The following is a 23599-nucleotide window of genomic DNA, read 5'->3' as shown; positions in this document are numbered from 1 at the left end:
CCGATATGGAGGAAGGCGCTTAAAGCCAACGCGCAAGTTTTAATGCATCACTTACAAACCAGTAATGGAAACCATGGAATTTATTTAAATAATCTTTCTCCTACTTAGTTATTTAAATTGAGGAATTTTAACATGCACACACATCACAGCACATAAAAACAGCATATAAAGATAATAAATATGAAAATAAAATTTTCAACTATTATGGCCTCATCCATCGCTGCCCTCCAATATGTCATCAATGGATCAAGCCGTCGCGTCTATCTTGCTTCCTTCTTCACATCACTTCCGGTCCTCAAAATAGCACCACACATAACAAGGATACAAGCCGCAACAAAAGGAAATAAAAATTTATATTTATCGATCCTATATTCCATAGAGGAATTTACATGTAATCTAGATCAAATATAATGTAAAAAAAAAATACAGTAATAGGTTGTATTTAATTATTATAATCATGCACAACACAAAACAACCCCAACGTACTCGAGGGTTCAAATCAATGATAATTAATAGTTATCAGATTGAATCATTCCTAAAGTTATCAGGATAATTTTAAATTAAACAGATCCTAATAATTAATAGTTAATATCTAATAGCTGATAGCTGGTGAAAACTTTCGTCCGGATGGATCAATCGGTTCGGATACATGGACATCGGGATTAAAAGGCATCTTGTTCATAAAAGAATTAAAACAAGTAACGGATGAAGCCAAACAAAACCAGCTTGACAGTATTTCTAAACCCTAACGCATCAGTATTTCCCCCGCTAGTTTGCTGGTAGTTTAGGGGATCTCCCGCCGACACACGTTGCCGTTGCTCCGTCGCCGATGCCGACAGTCAACGTCGGGAGGGACCGCCTTTTTGCTGCCCTCGGCGAAACTTATAGTAATTGCCGCTCTACGCTTTCTATCTCCTCCTTGTTCCTTATCCACGTTGCTTATTTTTCGTTTTTTGACGATCGCAGCGCAGGAGGAGTTCGAAGAATTATGTTTCAAGTTCGGCATCGAGCTCGATGATGTTGTGAGTTATCCATGATTTGATTTTTATCTTAATTTTTCCTAGTGCTTGTTGACTTAATCTTACTCTACTTTTTGTTTGTTCAATCCGTTTCATTTCTTTGAAGACTACTGAGAAAGCCATCATTCGGAAGGAGAGGCATCTTGAAGAAGAACAAGAAGTTGGTGATGAGGACGAGGAGGTCATATATAAGATTGACGTTGCCGCCAATAGGTAAAATTCGATTATTTTTTAGTCTGTTTTAGTCAACCTGTCTCATGGAGACGCAAAAGGAAATTATTTCATTTTCAGTAGCTATTTATTTTATTCAGAGTGTAATTGACATGCAAAGATGATCAAAATTGTTGTTATCTCTCTACTGTTGCTGTGTTATAAGAAACGTTGTATAGATACACTTCATCAAGTTTTGGCTTCTGGTTTCTAATTGGATCATGTTAGCCTAGTATTTAGGCTTGAGTTTTTCTTTTTTCATCTTTTATTTTGATCTATTAGGCTGATGCAATGCATTGAAAGAAAGAAAAACTATTCAGTATAGTTCTGCAGTTCAAATATGATACCCATGATGGATGCCATATTGGTTTTAACCTCCTTTTTCTGTCTGGTTATTCAACCGCAGATACGATTTGCTCTGTCTTGAAGGAATTGCTCGAGCTCTTAGAATTTTCAACGAAAAGGAAGCTAGCCCTTTGTATACAGTCACTAATGTCTCACCTGAATCAATACTCAAAATGCATGTCAAACCTGAGGTGATTAAAATGATTGAGACAAGCTTCCTGGGTTTTCTTGTTTTATTTTTGTTCTTATATCTTTTTCTTTATTTTTTGAGACAAGAACAAGGTTTGTAACATGATTCTCTTATTTAATAGACCTCATTGATCCGGCCTTTTGTTGTTTGTGCTGTTTTGAGAGGAGTAGCCTTTGATGAAGCAAGATACAACAGCTTCATTGACCTGCAAGATAAATTGCACCAAAATATATGTAGGTATGCTACATGTTTCAATTATTGCTCGTTTTCTCCATTGTTTTTGTTGGTGAATCAGTGTCAAAATTTATTCTTCTTGGAATACCAGGCGAAGAACCTTAGTTGCTATTGGGACACATGATTTGGATACAATACAGGGTCCTTTTTCCTATGAGGTAACCTATGCATAGCCAGCACAAATTATTCAGAAGATATGGAATTCATTATTAATATAGTACATTATCAAAGTCTTCTTCTTATATCATACTGCAGATGACACGATTCTGAATGCTATTATATTGAGATTCTAGGTAGTAGGTGGAAAATCCTTGCATTGCTCAACATGCCACAGTTAGCAAAATGTCTATGCCTTTTTTTCTCTTCACATGAAATAGCTAATGAAGCTTTTAGTGCCCCACCATTGTTCTTCTCTCATATGAGGATTTCCAATGTTCTTACAATTTTTTCCTTTCCTTTTCATTTTTCAGGCTTTACCACCTCAAGAGATTAATTTTGTGCCTTTAAAGCAGGTGCTTCAATATTTACTTACTGTCGTCTTTGTACAGTATGATGCTATAAATATCACTTAATTCTAGCTGCTTTTGCATGATCCACATGTCATTCTTCATTTTTTTCTATATGAAAATTTCTCCAATATGCTACATTTGAAAATTTGTTAGAAATTAATGAAGCTAAAGTACTGCAATTTCACATCCAACCTTTTCCAGTGTCAAATGGTTTAGGCACACATTAATCCAACCCTCATATTTGCTCGTGTGACAAGTCCCAATTTCATAAGGGTTTCATCATATGAACATTGGCATGCACCAAAATGCTACATTCATCATCCTATCTAGGTTTGCTATGCAAGAGATAATTTGTTGCTTTTTTAATTTGCATTCTGCATCAACATTTTGGGTAACATAGTATACAGTCCTGACTCTTTGGTTAGCTTTATGTTCTTTCTCCTTTTATTCTGAGCTGCCTGTTAGGCTTCATTTCTTTGGTCAAATTATTCTCATAGTTGGCCATGTTCTGTTTGTCTCTTTGGTTTCGATACTGAGGTTATAAGTAACTCAAATAGTTTCCCACTTTCCTTATCCTTTTCATTACCGTACCAATTCTAACCTACCTAAAACCAATCATTTCTAATTTAATTTTACGTAATGAAGATCAAGTCAGAAACTCTGAATAGATTTTCATTACATAAGCTGATTTGTGACTAACAGTAAGAATCAGATAATTTCAACTGATTAAGAAATTCATGAAGATCAAGTCAGAAACCCAGAATAGATTTTGATTACTGAGAATAAACTGATTTGCGACTAATAGTATGAATCAAATAACTTTATTGATTGGAGAAGTTTGCAATCAATAATTTATGTCTTTTTTAGTAGTCTGTAGTCTTATTTCTAGTAAATTTTTTGTGTTAAATAATTGATCCATATAATTTTGGTTTAATTCTATTTTTCTTTGCTGCTTCCAAGGTGAAAATTTTCAGGGCTGACGAGCTGTTGGAATATTACAAAGTAAGTTTTTCTAGATTGTTTCTTCAATAAATTGATTGATTAATCACTGATGCAGAACTTCTTTCTTCTATTTAAAAGCTCTTATTCTACGCCAATATTGGCTTAATGTAAATGCTTCCTATCTGTTTTGAAACACAGTGGCTTGCCTCTGTTGTTGACTTGTGTATTAATAGTTTATTTCTTTTGTATGCTCTGTTTTGTGAATATGCAAATTTCTAAAACCATGAAGACTATTGACTTATTACCATTTCTGTATATTGCAGTCAGATATGAAGCTTAAGAAGTTCTTGCACATAATTGAGAACTCTCCTGTGTACCCAGTGATCTATGACAGAAATAGGTAAAAACAATCATTTGGTACCCACATTATTTGGCTACAATCTGACAATCTCTTGGTTAATTTGTTAGATAACTGATTTTGATTATTCTCTAATGTTATACTTATATGTTGCCCTTTAATGTACTTCTGGTGGCGCAGGGTTCTAGAATGACCAAAATATTAAATTTTGTATTCTCTTTGTTATAACATAAGCACTGACTTACATTTTTAGTGACGCATCTTTGTTTTCTGCAGAACTGTTCTCTCACTTCCACCAATTATTAATGGTACACATTCAGCAATCAGCCTAAAGACAAGAAATGTATTCATTGAATGTACTGCCACTGATTTGACGAAAGCTAAGATTGTTTTGAATACAATGGTAAGCAGAAAAATGCTTTTGGATGCTAACAATTGCTAGATTATGCCTTATAGTAGATGACACATTATGTTCTAATGGGTCTAACTTCCTTTACTTAATAGGTGACTATGTTCTCTGAATATTGCACAAATAAATTTGAGGTAGAACCAGTTGAGGTGGTTTATTCTGATGGTAAATCTATGATCTGTCCTGATCTTTCAGTTACAAGGATGGAGGTCCCTTTATCTGAGATAATTGATCCAATTGGCATCTCTCTTGATGCTTCCGAGGTATTGATATTAATTCTGCTAAGCTAAATGTTTTCTTGTGTTGGTTAGTCATTTTGTTAAAGACATAAAGCAATTTAATTTTGTATATGCGAATGCTCGCTGGTGCACACTGGCTAGCTCTTGTAGGCTAGAAGTAGTTAAGTACAACTGTCTTTAGCTTTAAAATCAGTTTCATTTCCTGTATTTTAACATGCTAGTGCATGCTCTTTAACCATTGGCAGCCAATTTAATGTTTTCTAATTCAAGCAAGTAAATATATTTTTATTGTTTTCCTTTTTTTTTTAATCTATTTGACTTGCCATAACTCCACCCGTGATGAACCAGTTATGGCCGGTCCCAAGCCCGGATAAAGGAGGAGAGTTGCATTAGGTTGCCAGCCAGCGTTAAAACTATGACAAATATTCAATGAATGAATTCATTAAATTATTGTACTAATGTTAGGTTGTTCCTCAGAAGGAACACATTGTAAGGTCCGACTGTAACGTCTCAGCAATGGTCGCTAGATCTCCAAAACTCGGGTGTAGTACTAAATATACAAGAGTTCGCGTTGCAAGGTCCAATTGTAGCGTATTGATAAGGACCGCTACATCTCCATGAGAACTTGAGTGTAGTGTTAAATAGACAAGAGTTCTCACACGATAGGTTGGATAAGAACAAATATGATAGGAAAACTAATAATCTAAGATTTGAAATATAGAAACTCTTACTGGTAAATTAATGGAGGTAGTAGATATGATGATTATGAGAAGAATTAGTATTTTGTGTGTACGAGAGATAAAATGGGTAGGCGAGGAGACAAAACTGATAGAGAATTCGGGTTTTAAGTTATGGTACACAGGAAATAGTAAAACAAGAACTGGAGTGGGTATTGTTGTAGATAGTTCGTTAAAGAATGAAGTTACAGGAGTAGTTAGAAAAGGGGATAGAATTATAGCCCTTAAAATAATAGTGGCGAAAGAAATTATGAATATAATTGGCGTATATGCAGCGCAAGTAGGATTAGATGAAGCTGTCAAACAAGATTTTGGGACGACTTAGATGAAATATTACAAAACATTTTGTCAAATGAAATGATTTTAATAGGAGATGATCTAAATGAGCATGTCGGAGTGAAAAAATAAGAAATATGAGAGGGTACATGGGGTTATGAGTTTGGAACGAGAAATGAGGAAGGGAAAACTATATTAGATTTTGCGATACCATATGACCTTATATTAGCTAATACATTTTTTAAGAAAAGAGAAGAACACTTAGTCACGTTCAAAAGTGACAATAATAAATCACAAATTGACTTTCTTATAGTTAGGAAGAAGGATAAGATTTGTAAAGATTGCAAGGTCATCCCTGGAGAAAGCTTAACTACCCAACATAGGTTAGTAATGTTGGATATACGCTTTCAGCATAATATCAATAGAAATAAAATATATACGACTCCTAGAATTAAGTGGTGGAAGTTAAAGGATGGGAAATAAAATGTATTTAAGGAGAAGATAGAAGTACAAACATTAGATGAAATATACAGTGATTCTAATACGACATGGGATCAGATGGTATACTCGGTGAGTCAAAGGGACATGTGCCACTAAGGAATCTTAGTAGTGGAATGAGAAAACACAAGAGAAAGTGAAGGAAAAATGAATAGTTTATGGAATTATATATTTGTAAGAATGAGGAAAACCTAAAAAAATACACAATAGCTCAGAAAGAAGCTAACAGAGTGAATGAAGCAAAGAATGAAATTATGAACGATTATATTAAAAATTGGATACAAAAGAAGGGGAAAGAGATATTTATAGCATAGCTAAAGTGAGAGCAAGGAAGACAAGAGATCTTATCCAAATAAAATGTAGTAAAGATGAATATAATAGGATATTAGTAAATGATGGAGAAATAAAAGAGCGGTGGAATATCAACTTTTTAATGAAGGTTTAAGCGACCAACTTAATTTAGGTAATTTAAGTAGGTCAAATGAGTATAGTAATTTAAATTTTTATCGTAGAATTCAAACTTCAGAAGTTGAACAAACTTTAAATGGGATGCACAATGGAAAAGCCGTTGGACCAGATGATATTCCGATAGAGGTATGGAAGTGTCTAGGGAAATAAGGTATTGAATGACTTACAAAATTATTTAACATGATATACCTGGAGATAGAGCTTAATGACATAAAAGAATCCATATAACCGACCCCACCTAGTGGGATAAGGCTTGGTTGTTGTTATATTTGACTTGCCATGAGTTTGAGTCATTGGTTCAAATTTGTAAATGGTACTGTGATATTCCTTTTAACCCAGTAGTTCAACTTCCAGTGTCAGAGGAAAGGATGCATGCAACATATATCCTCATATTTATGTTGTCAACTTTCATTTTTTGGACTTCCAATGTTTATTTGAAATTGTTTATACTTCAAATAACTTTGATTTTGTAGTATACTGAATATTAGTAGCCAATAGTAATTTGAGATATTTGAAGTTGTAACCTACACATAAATTCTACAATTGTGATACTTTAGTCAGGTATTTTGTATTATTTTTTCAGGACTCATGCTTAGTAAAATTGTTCTTTCTGTTTCTTTTTTACTTAAACACCTAAATTAGTTGCTGTAATCCTTTTTCCCACTATTATCTGCTGTAAACTAACACTTGCTATGTGAGTATTCTTAAAAGTAGGCACTGAGGAATTCCTAGTAATTATGGCAGGTTATTCTTCTCATTGCATGGTCTCGTACTCAAAATCTCTTCTGAAGATGCAGAATTCTAAATGTTTAAATATGGCAGGTGGTAACCTTATTAAACAAAATGCAACTGCAAGCAGCGCATTCATCATTGGCCAATGGAGATTGTAATATTGTTGTATCTGTACCTCCCACTCGCAGTGACATTCTACATGCTCGTGATGTGATGGAAGTGGGGTTTATAACCTATCTGTTAATTCTTTAGATTCACTTAATGCCACATCTGATTATTCTTTTTCTTTGAATTCATTAATTATTTTTGTTCTTAAAGGATGTAGCTATTGCATATGGATACAACAACATCCCAAAATCAAAACCTAAATGCATGACTACTGGAGGGAGACAACCTTTGAATCGCTTTTCTGATAAAGTCAGAGCTGAGGTAGGGCATCATGGTTATTTTGTCTATTCCCTTGAATGTTAGGATAACTAATTTACTTCTTAAGTTGCTTGAGTCCCTTATTGTCATTAGAATCTAGCTCTTACTGGATTATAATTGAACTAATGGTTTTCTCTGCTTTATTTGCATTCAATTATGGTCAGATGTTTCTTTGCTGCTGAACTCAACATGCTATGCTAAAAAGCGATGTTTTCCACTAAAATATCATTGTATGAAAACCTCTATGGTTTTCATATTGTGTGTTTCGCAGGTTCACATGAAAGTCATGCGAGTCACATTAATTGGTATTACAGATGCCTTTTTGCTATATGGTATACAACTTAATATTGAAGGTGCGTATTTGGATGGAAGGAGAGGGAAGAGGCTTTGAAATACATCCTTTCCCTCGTTTATGCAAAACAAAAAGTTGAGGAAGTCATGGTTGAGTGTGATTCTGTAGATAGGTTTTGGCTAATTTTGCCACACCCAATTTTGGACGGATGAGGGAATTCAAATTATGAGAAGACCGATATATCCTTGATTTTTGAATCACTTACACCCTATACCTACTTGTATTTTGGTTGGTTTTCCCCTTATCTTCTCCATGGAACTCTAATTGGTCAAATGAACACATTCACTCGCGTCCTTGGTTGTGTGATGCCCATCGATTCTTTCCTTATACATGTGCTCCTTGCCAAGGTCAGGTTGGCTGGTGGTATTCTGGCGGCTGTCATGGTCGATGTAGTTTGGTTTGTCCTTGCGATGTGCTTCTCCTTCATCAGACCTGCTGATGATGTTGTGATGCCGCTGTGGATGTGTTGCTGGGAACGAAGAGAGGAGGTTGCGAGAGAAAAAAATGGGATAGTATTGTCATTTTCCATTTTCCATTTTCCCACCTCTTTTCCTTCTTCCTGTTCCCTCACCCAAATATGCAACTTCATGAATCCCTTCCCCTTCCCCTTCTCCTTCCCCTTCTCTGCAGTACATAGCCTTAGCTTACTGTTCTAATAATTTTGGCAGGCTAGATTCTGCGTCACATTACTTATTATCACTCATGCCACCATTGTTCATGCTTGATTTTTTACTGCTAAATTTGAGAGGACATATAGCACACATATATTTTGCTGCTGGTTTCAGAATTGCATTCTGGACATTGTTTGTTACTGAATAGAAATAAGAAAACTTGATTTATTTGAAGTGAACATCTATTCAGTAACATTTCAAAAGAATATTCTATTTATTTTCTTGTTGATTCTCTTTTTAGAGTATTTATGTGGAATGCTTGTACTTTGTTTGTCATTTCATGTGCTTTGTTAAAAAATTCTTCACAACTCTGATTCTGTGAGCGTTTAGGTTGGCCCATGCTATGCAAATAAATATAAATACATTCAAAATAAATAAAATGAAAATAGTAATTTTATCTTGTAAAGTTATTAAGTATCTATAGAAATTATGTATTCTTTATTTTTTTTTTTAATTTATAATGTCATTGGGAATTAATTTAGAAAGTTATATTTATAATTGATAAGGAATAAAAACAATAATTTAATATATATATATATATATTTAGATCAAAACTTCAACTTATTTTCTTAAAAGATTTTCAATAATCAACTAAAAATCTTAAATATAAAATTTACTAATTTGATCGGAAAATGTTATTACGGATTAACTTATTTTTGTTTAATAAATTTAAAAAAATTAGTTAAAAGTATTAGGATATATAGTTTAAATACAGAAGATTAAACACTTATAATTATTCATTTTAATAAATTATGAATAAATACTATGCTAATAAAACAATAGTCCAAAGATTATATTGTTTGTTAGTTTCAAATTGCAATTAGATTTTACAAATTGTTAATTTGATTTCTGATAAAAATATTGTTAAATTAAAGATCTTTGGTAAAAAAATTCAAAACAAATTACTGAAAAAGGAAAAACCTGTAATGATCTGTGTGAACAAATTATCTGATCTTTATTTGGACATGGTTTCTGTGATGGAGCTTATCTTCTATAATACAACTTAAGAAATTAAATTCCAATCTTAAGAATTATGACATTTTGAGAATTGGTTGTTTCTGTATGCTTCGTGACTCACTAAATACATGTGCCTGATCAGTCTATCTCATTGAACTTAAGAGTCTTGGACCCTTAATGGGGCACAAGTGGTCTTTCATAGGATTTACTTGTTGTACTTCATTTATTTTTTTTTCCTAGTTCTAGTAGCTATTCCCTTTATTCCTTTATTAAATATTCTTGTTTGACATTATATTGAAGAAATTGCTAAGTTCATTGTTCTATGCCTCTTGCCTAAGGAAGCTTCATTTTCCATAACATCTAAGGTTTCATAAAGTTTCCATTGTATGTAGGTTGCAAGGGCAGGTTATATGGAAGTCTTAACGTGGGTTTTGTGCTCACTTGAAGAAAATTTTTCGATGCTAAGGAGAAAGGACGATGGAGATAAAGCTGTTATCATAGCAAATCCTCGTTCTGCTGACTTCGAGGTTTCATGTTTTACTTTTGACTAACTTGTGTTTTAATTGTTAACATTATATTCTCTTTAAGTTTGTTCATTGGATACCAACTCTTTGATCATCATCAAGCCATGCTAAACCCAATTATTTGAGGTTGACTTCATAGATCTTACTTCTCTATTGAACTCTAACTGGGGCTATATCGTTACTAATGTTCGCGTCAACTATATCATTTTTTATTTAACTTGAGTTTTTTTATTAATCTCTTGCTGCATGCATTTTCCGTTCTAATTGATTAAGTTTGTCTAACTATACACTTAGTTCTTCCAAGTAGCAGTTTCTTTATATGTTATCTTTTGAAGCACTGCTCATCTATATTAGCACTTTGCTACATTAATATTTCATATTTTGTATCTTAATAGCCCGATGTTTTGCCACATGAAGTGTAGCAGGATGCACCCCAAAATCCTATACAATTTTCCTTTTAGCCTTAGGGAAAACTTCTCTTTGTTTCAACCACTCAGTTTTTATATTCTTGTTGAATAATAGATTTGAGTTATCTAAAGCTTTTATGCAAACTTCATTTTCATCCGTCTTAACTAATTGCATATGAAATGGTTTGATTGTTAATGTGAATATAAGAAAGCTATATATAGTTTCTTGATGTAGCTAGACTTAAGAACCGAGCTCTTCAATGTTTTCTATTTGCAAGGATTTCTATCAGTTGTTAACTTTCCCTAAATTCTAGGCCTTGGATTTCAACAGATGGAAAAACATTACCCATTTTATTCATATGATTGATGTCTTACATAATGTAATTGTGTATACTTATCAATTACTATGGTCATGTTCATCATTTTTGTATATAAAAATTAACTAAGCAAGCTCATTAGTAATCAAGTTCGTTTATTATTATAATTATTATTTAATACCAAACAAATGCAATTGGGCTTTTATTCAACTGATTATTGACTGTTTATTGATGAACATAATGTTCACTTGACACTCCCTCCCTATCGAGTCTCTCTCTCCATCTCCATGACAAAAATCTGTTGCCCTGTGGCATAACCTTCTTAAGCTTCAAGCCATTATGTTCTGTTTTGAGATCTAACGTTAATGTATGTTTGGAACCATGTTACAGGTTGTCAGAACGAGTCTGATGTCATGCTTGTTGAAAACCCTAAAGCACAATGTTGACCACCCCAGACCGATAAAGGTATATAATATTCTGGTTACTAAACAGGTTTCCTTCTTGTATTATCTTGTGGATTCTCTATCAACTATTAAAATCCAGAACTTTTTGCGTTGTTCAAACAGTAGATTGGTGATGTTGGTAATTATTCACTAATTTAATAAAAACACTGAAATCCTCTGGATATATTTTGGTGTTCATTTTACTCTTGATAACACATTAATTCCTAATTATTTAGATTTCTCATCTGAAAAAAAGTGTATTAGATGCCAGAATCATGAGGGATGTAATTGATTCCATTGGTTAATTTATGATGTAGAGTGAGATATGATTACTTTAGCTGGTATTTCAATGTGACCCAGTTCTCTCTATTAAAGTTTACTAGTTTCTTCAGTTTCATAATTTGAATTTTTTTCAACTGACCACATCCTAAATCTAGTGATTTTTTTTTCAATTTTTTCTTATTAATATTCATGAATAAACGTAGCTTTTACATATGGAAATATACCAATTATTGATTATATTAAAAAGATGCAGATGCCAATCACGGGATTAATTTCTGTTGCCCTACCTTGGTTAGCATGGATTCTTATTGATATTTGTTTTAATAGGCCACCAAATTCATGTTTTCTCCTTTGAATATGTTCCATTGTGCAAACAACCTCTTTGCTCAAAATCTTTCGGTTGTCACTTCTTAAAGAAGAAAAGCTATGTTATGCTTGGTAAATGTTAGTTTGCTTGTTCGTGCACATTTAGGTGGACAAAGTTCAGTATTTCTGTTTGAATGGACTCTGCATCATTTGGTCTGAAATATACTTTCTTTCTTTTTATATAAATCCTGTATTTACTTAGATATTTGAAGTTGGTGATGTTGTTGTGTTGGATGGTGATCGGGATGTTGGTGCATCAAACAATCGTCGACTTGCAGCATTATATTGTAATGTTTCCTCAGGATTTGAGGTAAATTTTTTTTTTGAAAGAACAATTCCTTCCCTCCCCTTTATGTTGATTGCTCTTTCATTTTTGGCTAGATGTTTTAGGCTTTGCTCATTAGTTTCCTGGGCGACCTAATATCTAAGGATTCTAAGCTAGACTTCATAGCACTATGCTGTACTATTTCTATGCAGATACGGTTTAAAAAAATAATCTTTCATAACACCAAATGTGGTTTGGTTCATGATTGCTTTTAAGAATTGAATTATGTTACAATCAATCTAGATTTGGGCTAACTTTCTGATATTTATTAAGTGGGAGATCTTGTATATGGGTGATATTGATTCTAAATCCAGTAAATGATATATTTGGTATATGAACAATCTTGACTCTTAAAACGCCTTCTAGGGCATGATGTGGTGGTAGGAGGCAGGGCGCTTTCCCAAGCAACGAGGGTTTGAAACCCACGCACCACATGCAATGCCGCATTCGAACAACTGGTGATGCTGGGGCACCATGTTAGGAGCCACCTCGCTTCTTGGATTCACTCGGTGTGCATCCCAAGATTAGTTGGCTTGTAAGATCCAGATACCTAGTATAAAATAAATAAATAAATATATTGACTCATAAAACATGTTGCAATTGACTTGCTTATTGTGAACATGGACGGTAACTATGCATGTTTAAGAGCCAATTGCGTATACCATACACATTTAGCAAGGGTCTCAAAGGCTTCCAATGTTATGATGATTAGATGAATGAGCAGCATCTGCAAAAACAAAGGATGTTTTTTTTATGGCCCCCATCCTAAACTTTTTGGCTAATGAAGTGTTGTTTTACCTGTTTCAATATTATTTTTTAAACTATCAGATAAAAGAAAAGTATATTTCACCCACTTTGTTACTATCAATCTACTCCATATTTTGGTTACTTTAAACTGAATTCTTTTTGAATGTCATGACCCATATTCTCATATAAAAACGTGGTACCACTACATTAGCGGTTCCCTTACGATTGCCACATGCCATTGAGAGGGAGTTCAGGAACCCAAATTGGCAATTATCCCATGCACTTACCAACTGCGCCAACCGTGGAGGCCAAACCCATATTCTCATATGATTCTATCAGCCGTTGTCACGTCTATTATTTTGCTAAAGCCATTTATCTTTCATGAATATCCGCCATTGAATCTAGATGAAAATTGTTTTTTTTGAGTAAGGGCTATGTTTCTATTAACATTGTCTTTTGATTATGGACATCGGACATTCTCAAAAGACATATTTGGCTGATATTAGATTTAATTGTTTTACATTTATGTTCTTTATTATTGTTCTTCTAGTCACTAAGAAAAGACTGGCTTTGATGCTATTTTTTATGGCTTTATTATTTGGACTGATTATAGTGTGAACCAAAATCAGTTGATAGACAGTTTGGTTTTATAGACACCTAAAGGACACTTATGCATGAAACTCCAAGTTACAAGTTAAAACACTAAAATGGATGTCTCTCGTATGCATGCTTACTATGGACTCAGGAAACTGATAGCTTTGATAATTGTTTTTTTGAATTGTACTGAGCTGAAATTTTGCAGAGAACGTCTTCAAATTTTCTTTTATAATGTCTGAACACAGTCCTTGTTTGTGTCTAACATAGTAAGCACCATGACTATTACTTTACAACAATCCTTGCCTCATCTGATCAAAAACGTAAACAATCTATGTCCCAATCACTTGGATCTTATCTGAACTCCACGGAAGGCTATACAACCAATAATATTAGATTATCTATTACATTTTTAAATTAATTATGTTCAGTGATCTTAATGTTAAATGATTGAAAATGTTTTTGTAGGGAGTATGAGATATAGTAGTGTGTTTTTTTTCTCTCTTCTCTCTTTTTCATAGTATAGAGTACAAATTTATTTGCGAACATGAATTCTAATTAGGCTTGATAAGGAGACATCCAATCATTTAAATTCATTATGCAGGAAATCTTGGGATTGGTGGAAAGAATAATGAAAGTTGTAAGAGCACCTCATATTAAAGTCCCAGATAATTATCTTAAGCCCTCAGAAGTAAGAGTCCTGTATTTTTCACTTCTATGCACCACTGAGATTTTTATTCATACGGTTTGCTTGTAAATGCAGGAGCCGGAATATTTTCCTAATAGACAATGCAGCATTATATTTAACGGGAAGCAAATTGGGAATTTCGGAATTGTTCATCCTGAGGTACTGTATAAACTACTGAATTCTGCAAAATTTAATGCTGGCTTAGGGTTTTTATTTAGAAATAGTTGAATCAGCAATTTGGCTACTAGGTTTCTTTTACCAAATTTTACATGCTTAGATTACTTCAGGATGCTAAATAATAGTAGAATGTTTGTAGTATATAAGACGATTAAATATCCTGGATTATGCTTTGTTAAACTAATGTCGAAGACAACGATTTCTACTCTTCTTCAAAAACCTCTCATTGATTTTCAAAGAGAACTAAAAGATAATACACTCTTGTTGATCTCTAGTTAATTTCTTGACACTGCATCTTTAATTTGCAATGGTATTATGTAGCCATTTGTCTCATAGTCAAGCCCAAGCTCGGTCTTTTAATCTTTTCTTCACTATGGTGGCCATTTCGTATTCCTAATAATCAGTAGGAATCATATCGGTATTAATTTCTTTTTTTCGAGTCTTTGTAAAGTAGTAATAACATGTGTGCTTGAACCGTTTGCTTCTTTTACTCTCATCTGAAGTTTTGGATTAGCTTCGGGTACCATGTTTGATGTAGCGACACTCATGGTTCCTTGTTATCGGATTGTGTTATGCAGTTATACAGCCATTGTGGTTAAGATTTTTCGCCGATATTTGCAGGTTCTGAAGAAATTTGGTATTCCAGACCCTTGTTCTTTCATGGAGATCGATATCGGGTCATTGCTTTAGGGTTACAATCTATATCAAAGGCATACAGTGGCTTGGTCATCATTGTTATTCTCCTCATTCGTTTTTCAGTTAGAGTTTATTTTGATTTTATTCTAAATTATGATTAATTTCATTCTGTTAAATTTTAGGATCATCAATGTCTTTTGCCACTTCTCTTGAATCCAGTTATTGATACCACATTGCATCCAGTTGTTGTACTAAAAAAAATTAATAATAATATATGAAAAGGTAAGTCATTAAATGAATATGTGATATAAGAGTATTTTGTATGTGTTAAAGAAATATAAAATACCAATAAATTCAAAAACTTTTTTAAAAAATTACAATATAAAAAATGATAAAACTGCTCTTGTTCGAAGAAAATCAAAAATATTAATTTACGGAAATGCCATATGATATTTAATAATTATAAATATATTTTTTTTATCTACTTAATTTCCTCGATTCTTGCAACGTGTGATTCGAGCATCGGAGCCGTCCACGTGGTTACAGACCATAGGCTGGATACACTAGGTTTGATATTTGGGTCCTTGGAGCGGATCTTGGTGCCATCGATTCTCCTTCGTACTCCACGCTCTTTGTTTTCTTTTGCCATCTCCATTGACGCGTTGAGGGGACAGTCCATGGGCAGCTCGTAGAGTAGACGCGCCTTCACCGGCTCGCGTAGTTAAAGCGGCGCTTTCTTTCCTCTTTCTTTCTTTCTTTCTTTAATCGCTTCTCTATTGGCATGAATACTAGTTTGTGGTGGTTGAACTCTTGTTGCGAGATTCTCCCGTCATTCCTCTTCTCAATCGTGTTGGCACTGGAAGGAACTGGAGGATCAGGGCTGGAGTGCTCACTCGGATGCCAGTTGGACCGATTCTTTACTACAGGTGCGATTTTTCTTTCTGTTCTTCTAGAAATTTTATCTTTTGATGCGATTGGATTGATCTTTAGATAGGTCTGTTCATTTGAGGAAATGTTGTGGTTTCCATTGTCGGATATGGATGTTGTGGATGTTTGTCTGGGTGATTAATGTCATGTGGGTTTGACAGGAGCGAAATGCCGGTCAGATTTTAGGCGACTTGTTAATCTAAGATCTGCTGATAATTGAGCTATTTGTTCTGCGGATCTGATTAAAGGTTGGATTGGGTTTGGAAACTGCAATGGAGGCTGACGGAGAAAAAGGGGTATGCTTTGTTATTCCAACGAAATAATTCGTTTGTTTGTTCCTTATGCTGAAATATGTCTTGTTTAAAGGTTAAAAGTCTCTATATTTAGATTCAGAGTGTCATTTTCCTTGCAAGTGATGTTGATGTTCCGTTTACCGTTGACTGGATGCAGAAACCTGCAAAGCACTCTAGCGGCCATGTGTGCCAAATTTGTGGTGATGGTGTGGGCACAACAGTGGATGGTGATCTATTCGTTGCCTGTGACATTTGTGGGTTTCCTGTCTGCAGGCCTTGCTATGAGTATGAGAGGAAGGATGGGAAACAGTCGTGTCCCCAGTGCAAGACCAAGTACAAGAGACACAAAGGTTTTGCCTTGGCTCTGAAATGATCCCAGTCATATGTCTTAAAGTTTGCTCTGATTCTTATTTGAAGTGCTTCAATGTTACTCAAATCTTCATAAAGTAAGACTCTTAGTTAGATTCGTTTGTTGTTACGTGTAGGAAGCCCTCCTATTTATGGAGAGGAGGATGACGATGCTGATGTTGATGATGTGAGAGATTTCAATTATCCAACTGGAAATCAGGATCAGAAGCCAAAGATTGCTGAACGCATGTTGGGTTGGCAGCATGAGCAAGGGGAAGATATTGGTCCAAAATATGATAGTGGAGAACTCCCTCAGAATCACATGCCCTTGCTGGCTCATAAGCAGGGGGTATGCCTTTATTATTATTTAGTTATTTCTTTTATCAATTCCCCTTGTGAGAAAATGCCTAACAATTTTTTTACATTATCTTCTTGTAGCTATCAGGGGAACTTCCAATGCAATCACCTGATCATATGATGTCCTCTGGAGGTGGAAAACATGTTCATCCTCTACCTTTCCGGTCACGTAGGTGGCTTAACTTTGCTTTTATGGTTATTACTTTAAGTTGGTATTTTCTTATACACAGCTAATGTGGATTTATATGTTCTAATTATTATCCTACCGTGATCAGCTAACACATCCAGAGAATTTGGCAATGTTGCCTGGAAAGAGAGAGTTGACGGATGGAAGATGAAGCATGACAAAAATGGTGTGGCAATGACCAATGGTACTAGTCACCCACCTTCTGAAGGCAGGGGAGTTGGGGATATTGATGCATCTACTGATTATAATATGGATGATGCTTTATTGTGAGTTTTTTTGCCCTTTCAATCTCTTTAGTTTTTCATGCATAACATTTTATCTTTTTCTTTCAATTAAATTTGCTAAGCTACCAACTTGGTACCTCAAGTGGTTAGGCATTTGTATGGAATTCCCACATGTCTAGGAATTGATCCCCCATGTGGACCTAAAAAAAATTACTAGTGCGTTGATGTTTTTCCATTTATATGTTTCTTAGTAATAATCAGCAGTAATCCTCTTAAAGGCCATAATTCATAATAGTTAATTGAATGAACATTTGTCTAGTGATGTTTGCTCTTTAAGTGCATTTTCCCTGCTATAAAATACCTGTTTATTTAAAATTCTCACTTTTCCTTATGATCAATGCACACTAATATCAGGATGAAAGGCAAAGATATTTCCTCTGGTTGAATGCAATATCTAGTCACTGCAAAGTTCAATTTTCCTGTCTCTTGAGTTGGCGAACTTGGATAACTATCTCATACAATTAGGGTTAAATGCTGAGATCTAGCTCAAACATTTTTTTTTTTTTTTTTTTTTTGGGATTTAGCTTAAACTTTTAAAATACTGATCTTGTCCAAACTTTCACATTTTAAACAAATATAGCCTTCTATTGTAGGCTTAATCATCTTTTAATCAACATATCTTCTAAATTTATTGAATTTAACCTACTAAACCTAAGTCTACCTACTCAAACCCTGCAGTCATCAAATGTAACAGTAAAGATCCATTCAATGAATTTGAACTGGATTGTTGATTACCATGCTAACCAACTAATTTGGATATACTACATGGCCAACTAAGCAACTGATTGCTAAGGCTAACGTGGGCTAAATTGTTGGTAGATTTTTCACTAGATCAATAGTTTGCTTTCGATTAGTTGTTTTTTGAAATTGCATTAAATTCATTGGTGACTCTGTTCAAACTAAAAATAACACGTAGCCCTAAATTCTTTTGAGGAATATACATGCATCTTATATCCACTTATTTCAAGGAAAAACATATGGTTTCTTTACTGATTTAGGTATATCAACTTTTGATCAAAATCTACTACTATCCTCATGCAAAATCTCTTTTTCAGCATAGAGCAACAATTACACCTTGGCTTTCTAGACTCCTGCAAAAAATGTTTGATTTATTGGAGTTGTGAGGCCGTTTTGCCTTTCTAAAGTCTGTATTTAAGCCTTTGATCAATGGTGAAATGGTTAGCTTCTATATTCTCTGATATTCTAATTCGTATAACTACAGTCAATTTAAAAGGCATTTTTCTTTTGACATCTTGGTGGTAGGCTCTAGTCCTATAGATGAACTCTTCTTTATCTCATCCTTCCATCTTCTTTATTTGTAGAAATTAGTATGTAGCTCTTTGGAAATGAAGCAACCGGGTATCTTTATCTTTGAAGTTGGATAATTTAACTCATTTTATTTTATTGTTTACAAGCTGAAAGGATACTTTCATCACTTCATTCATAGCTGACAGCTCTGTAGAATTTCAAGTTGCTCAATTGAATGTTTTAATCATTCTAAGATGTTCTCTCTCTCTTTAGACTTTTACTGTATAGTTCTCATTTTAATGTAAGTTCTCATTATTTTGTAATGCAGAAATGATGAAGCCCGTCAGCCTCTTTCTAGGAAAGTGCCAATTTCATCTTCCAAGATAAATCCATACAGGATGGTGATTGTGTTACGTCTTGTTATACTCTGTGTTTTCCTCCATTATCGAATCACAAATCCTGTCCGCAATGCATATGCTTTATGGCTATTATCTGTAATATGTGAGATATGGTTTGCTATTTCTTGGATATTGGATCAGTTCCCCAAGTGGTTCCCTGTGAATCGTGAAACTTATCTTGACAGACTGTCCATAAGGTAACCAGTGCTGTTCTCTAAATTCTTCTCTTGCGCTAAATACTGTAACATAATTGTTTGGGCTGGTTATTGACTTTCACTTAAAAAAAAATAAAAAAGATATGACAGAGAAGGTGAACCATCAGAGCTGGCTGCTGTTGACATTTTTGTCAGTACAGTTGATCCTCTAAAAGAGCCTCCTCTTGTCACAGCCAACACTGTATTATCAATCCTGGCTGTAGACTACCCTGTTGATAAGGTCTCTTGCTATGTTTCTGATGATGGTGCCGCTATGCTCACATTTGAAGCACTCTCTGAAACTTCAGAGTTTGGAAGGAAATGGGTTCCTTTCTGTAAGAAATACAGCATTGAGCCTCGGGCTCCTGAATGGTATTTCTCGCAGAAAATTGATTACCTCAAGGATAAAGTTCAACCTTCATTTGTGAAAGATCGCAGAGCAATGAAGGTCTGTCTTTCATACCTTTAACTGATGTATGCTTTCATGCCTTTTTATGCCTTCTAATCAAACAATTTATTCAATACAGAGGGAATATGAAGAATTTAAAATCCGTATCAATGGCCTTGTTGCAAAAGCACAAAAAGTTCCTGACGAAGGGTGGATCATGCAGGATGGCACACCATGGCCTGGGAATAACACAAGAGATCACCCTGGAATGATCCAGGTTGCTAGATTTGTGTTATCAGTATAAAATAACATTTTGATATTCATTATGCTTAATAATCTAAAAATTAGCAACATATATCCATTTGGTCTCTTAAACTTTTAAAATGATTACTGTTATTGCATGGGCATTATCTCAAGGTTCAAGATAAATGCTGTTCATAATCAATTTTGAATGATTTTTAGGTGTTCTTGGGCCATAGTGGAGGGCTTGACACTGAAGGCAATGAACTTCCCCGTTTAGTCTATGTATCACGTGAGAAACGCCCAGGTTTCCAACATCACAAAAAGGCTGGTGCTATGAATGCTCTTGTAAGAACTTAATGCATGATTTAGTATATCTCCGCTAACTGAGTATTTACTTAACACTATGAAAGTAATATTTTACTTAGCTGAGGAACATCTCCTGTTTGTTAATGTCTTTAACCTCATTCACAGGTACGTGTGTCAGCAGTCCTTACTAATGGACCTTTCATGTTGAATCTTGATTGTGATCATTACATAAACAACAGCAAGGCTTTGAGAGAAGCAATGTGCTTCCTTATGGATCCAAATCTTGGTAGGCAAGTTTGTTATGTACAATTCCCTCAGAGGTTTGATGGTATCGACAAGAATGATCGATATGCCAATTGTAATACTGTGTTTTTCGATGTAAGTACATATATGTTACCAAGCTTCCAATTTTGTTTCTTAAGTATGGCTATAGTATATGATTTATTGTCCTTTGACTGACAGTTTCTACTGCTCATTATAGATTAATTTGAGAGGTCTCGATGGTATCCAAGGTCCAGTTTATGTTGGTACTGGTTGTGTCTTCAACCGAACAGCTTTGTATGGTTATGAACCTCCTATCAAGAATAAGAACAAATTGAAGACCTTCTCTTTTTGCTGTGGAGGCTCTCATAAAAAGAAATCTAAATCAAGCAAAAAAAATTCAGATAAGAAAAGGTCAAACAAGCATATGGATAATACTGTGCCAATATTTAATCTTGAAGATATAGAAGAGGGAGTTGAAGGTATGTTTGTTTAGCGTTTGGAAAATATACTGTGCCTTGTCAGTTTGCAGACTACATCTGCTTACAAGTACTTTATGTATCATGTAGCAGCCTATGGATATGGAAGTCATACTGCATCACTTCCAATTAGAGAATATCTTAACTCAGTTAATTGAATTCAGTAGATCTCACTATTATAATGAAATAGAATCATAATCGGGATACTTTTCATCTTCTGACGAAAACCTTTTTATCATTCCTTTTTGGGGATAAATAGGTGTTGGCTTTGATGATGAAAAGTCATTGCTGATGTCACAAATGAGTCTGGAGAAAAGGTTTGGTCAATCAGCAGTCTTTGTTGCCTCAACATTGATGGAACATGGCGGTGTTCCTCAGTCTGCAACTCACGAGTGTCTTTTGAAAGAAGCCATCCATGTCATCAGCTGTGGTTATGAGGATAGGACAGAATGGGGAACTGAGGTATGCAAATAGCCACATTTTTATTCTTCTTATTTTATACTCAGCTCAGGTGCCTGTCTGCTAAAGTTTATATTTACTGGTCTATGTAATGCAACATTCATAATGGGATTTCGAATCAGCTTCTTACCTCTATTTACTGTTGTAAAGTATCTCATTTTCATAGTGGGAACAACTAACGTTATCAGTGCACATTTGTTGATTGTTAGGATGTATTGATTCTGCTTCTTTTGATAAGTGAGTTGCCAGCAGTTGGAGGATAACCTAGTGTTCTAAGTAGAACTTGTCATGAACAAACTGTGATTCTATCTTCCAGAAAATTCTACATTAAACAAACTGATAGATATATTGCAACATTGCCCTATCAGCAGAGGCTCCAGCCAATATCGATTTTACTTAGCTTAGCGCACTGATAATGCAATCTTATAATAGCTAAAGTTGAGTATTTTGTTACAATCACAATACTTTCTGATATATCCAATCCAGGACTCCAACAGACCCTTAATAGTGTTTACTATTGACGCTCGAGTCTCTACTGTATCAGTAGTCTCTCAAACATCAAACTCTGCTCATTCTGGTGTCCTGGTTGTTCATATTCTTGTCTTTTATTCAGTTTTGCTCCACAAGAGGATTGGTATATTACCTGCAGCTACATGTCCTAACATGCATTAATTTTTATATGGCATTGTTTGTTCCCGAATTGTTGAATTCTTAGTAGAACTCGTCTGTTGCTGCAGATTGGATGGATTTATGGTTCTGTGACAGAGGATATTCTCACTGGATTCAAGATGCATGCTCGCGGTTGGAAGTCCATATACTGCATGCCCGAGCGCCCAGCATTCAAAGGTTCTGCTCCTATCAATCTTTCAGATCGTCTGAACCAAGTGCTTCGATGGGCCTTGGGGTCTGTTGAGATTCTCTTCAGCCGTCATTGCCCAATATGGTACGGGTACGGAGGACGATTGAAGTTCTTGGAAAGATTTGCATACATCAACACCACCATTTACCCATTGACTTCAGTTCCCCTACTATTGTATTGTACACTTCCTGCCATTTGTCTACTCACCGGAAAATTCATTATCCCCCAGGTATGAAACTTTTTAGTCGTAAGTACATCACTGCTTGCCGTATTACGACATTTGTAGATTTTGTGGAGGGTTTCAACAGCTCGATAAAAACTCCTATGTTATCTAATTCTTTAATCTCGAACTAGTTCCATTGAATTGCAGATTAGTAATGTTGCAAGTATCTGGTTCATTTCTCTCTTCATTTCCATTTTCGCCACCGGCATTCTGGAAATGCGATGGAGTGGTGTTGGAATCGATGAATGGTGGAGGAACGAACAGTTTTGGGTCATCGGTGGTGTCTCAGCTCATCTCTTTGCTGTCTTCCAAGGTCTTCTCAAAGTTCTTGCTGGTATCGACACCAACTTCACTGTTACATCCAAAGCTTCTGATGAAGATGGGGACTTTACGGAGCTCTACATGTTCAAATGGACCACTCTTTTGATACCGCCGACATCCCTTCTCATTGTCAATTTCGTCGGTGTGGTGGCGGGCATCTCCTATGCGATAAACAGTGGATACCAATCTTGGGGTCCTCTCTTTGGGAAGCTCTTCTTCGCCTTCTGGGTGATTGTTCACTTGTATCCCTTCCTCAAGGGCCTTATGGGGAGGCAAAACCGCACACCGACGATCGTCGTGGTTTGGTCCATTCTCCTTGCGTCCATCTTTTCCTTATTGTGGGTCCGTATTGATCCATTCACGACTCGGGTAACTGGACCCGATGTGCAGAAATGCGGCATCAACTGCTAGAGAATGCATCACAAAAACTAACTAGACTAGACTGAATTCTGTACAAGTTTTATGCATATCAAGTATGTGAAGACACTTTAAATTAAATTGTTAATATTTTTATTATTGGTTTACTAACTCTGTTTGTCTTTTGAATGTGGACAATCTTATTAAATTCAGTTTCATTTTGGCATAATTGCCCTAGTTCAACTTACTGCATTTTTTCAAACCCTAGAAAATCTATATTGGAAAAAAAAACATTTGAAGTCTGAATAATTTCTACAATAATAAATGATCATGTCCGAGTGCTGAGTCAATGAACGCTGGGTACGTGGTACTCCTAGTGATGACGTATA

The 23599-nt window shown here is 34.9% G+C and overlaps 2 protein-coding genes across 4 annotated transcripts; both read left to right on the top strand.

The window, feature by feature from the left end:
* Positions 1-668: 668 nt before the first annotated feature.
* On the top strand, positions 669-15320 carry LOC122042236 (phenylalanine--tRNA ligase beta subunit, cytoplasmic-like). 2 transcript variants are annotated; one of them, XM_042602249.1, is made up of 19 exons: positions 672-887; positions 967-1022; positions 1126-1232; positions 1636-1765; positions 1886-2001; positions 2090-2156; positions 2469-2510; positions 3468-3509; positions 3773-3849; positions 4084-4210; positions 4312-4479; positions 7257-7385; positions 7485-7595; positions 9965-10099; positions 11211-11285; positions 12114-12221; positions 14182-14268; positions 14341-14424; positions 15064-15320. In XM_042602249.1, exons 1-19 carry the CDS (start codon positions 830-832, stop codon positions 15130-15132), a joined length of 1788 nt encoding a protein of 595 aa, XP_042458183.1. In that variant the 5' UTR covers positions 672-829; the 3' UTR covers positions 15133-15320. The 2 variants fall into 2 exon arrangements, 1 of the variants encoding a protein (XP_042458183.1); XR_006129187.1 differs by lacking the exon at positions 15064-15320 and having other exon boundaries at positions 669-887; positions 12190-12221.
* A 388-nt stretch (positions 15321-15708) lies between these two features.
* On the top strand, positions 15709-23439 carry LOC122042235 (probable cellulose synthase A catalytic subunit 8 [UDP-forming]). 2 transcript variants are annotated; one of them, XM_042602247.1, is made up of 15 exons: positions 15709-16004; positions 16167-16301; positions 16456-16648; positions 16784-16995; positions 17085-17172; positions 17279-17456; positions 19051-19317; positions 19417-19762; positions 19842-19979; positions 20165-20290; positions 20417-20629; positions 20733-20994; positions 21251-21453; positions 22188-22538; positions 22680-23439. In XM_042602247.1, the coding sequence occupies exons 2-15, from the start codon at positions 16278-16280 to the stop codon at positions 23262-23264; spliced, it is 3186 nt and encodes a 1061-aa protein (XP_042458181.1). In that variant the 5' UTR covers positions 15709-16004; positions 16167-16277; the 3' UTR covers positions 23265-23439. The 2 variants fall into 2 exon arrangements, with proteins under 2 accessions (XP_042458181.1, XP_042458182.1); XM_042602248.1 differs by lacking the exon at positions 15709-16004 and having other exon boundaries at positions 16163-16301; positions 16572-16648.
* The last annotated feature ends 160 nt before the right edge of the window (positions 23440-23599 follow it).

This window comes from Zingiber officinale, chromosome 2A (genome assembly GCF_018446385.1).
Source record: "Zingiber officinale cultivar Zhangliang chromosome 2A, Zo_v1.1, whole genome shotgun sequence".
In the NCBI taxonomy this organism is placed as follows: domain Eukaryota; kingdom Viridiplantae; phylum Streptophyta; class Magnoliopsida; order Zingiberales; family Zingiberaceae; genus Zingiber; species Zingiber officinale.
The sequence above is the reverse complement of the archived record's forward strand: the minus strand, read 5'-3'. Positions and strand labels throughout refer to the sequence as shown.

Coding starts and splice junctions, on each gene's coding strand:
- LOC122042236 (XM_042602249.1), top strand. CDS start 830: ATGCCGACAGTCAACGTCGGGAGGGACCGCCTTTTTGCTGCCCTCGGC. Junction 1,766..1,885: donor AAATGCATGTCAAACCTGAG/GTGATTAAAATG, acceptor CTTATTTAATAG/ACCTCATTGATCCGGCCTTT. Junction 4,211..4,311: donor AGATTGTTTTGAATACAATG/GTAAGCAGAAAA, acceptor TTTACTTAATAG/GTGACTATGTTCTCTGAATA.
- LOC122042235 (XM_042602247.1), top strand. CDS start 16,278: ATGGAGGCTGACGGAGAAAAAGGG. Junction 16,649..16,783: donor CAAGTACAAGAGACACAAAG/GTTTTGCCTTGG, acceptor TGTTACGTGTAG/GAAGCCCTCCTATTTATGGA. Junction 17,173..17,278: donor TCCTCTACCTTTCCGGTCAC/GTAGGTGGCTTA, acceptor TACCGTGATCAG/CTAACACATCCAGAGAATTT.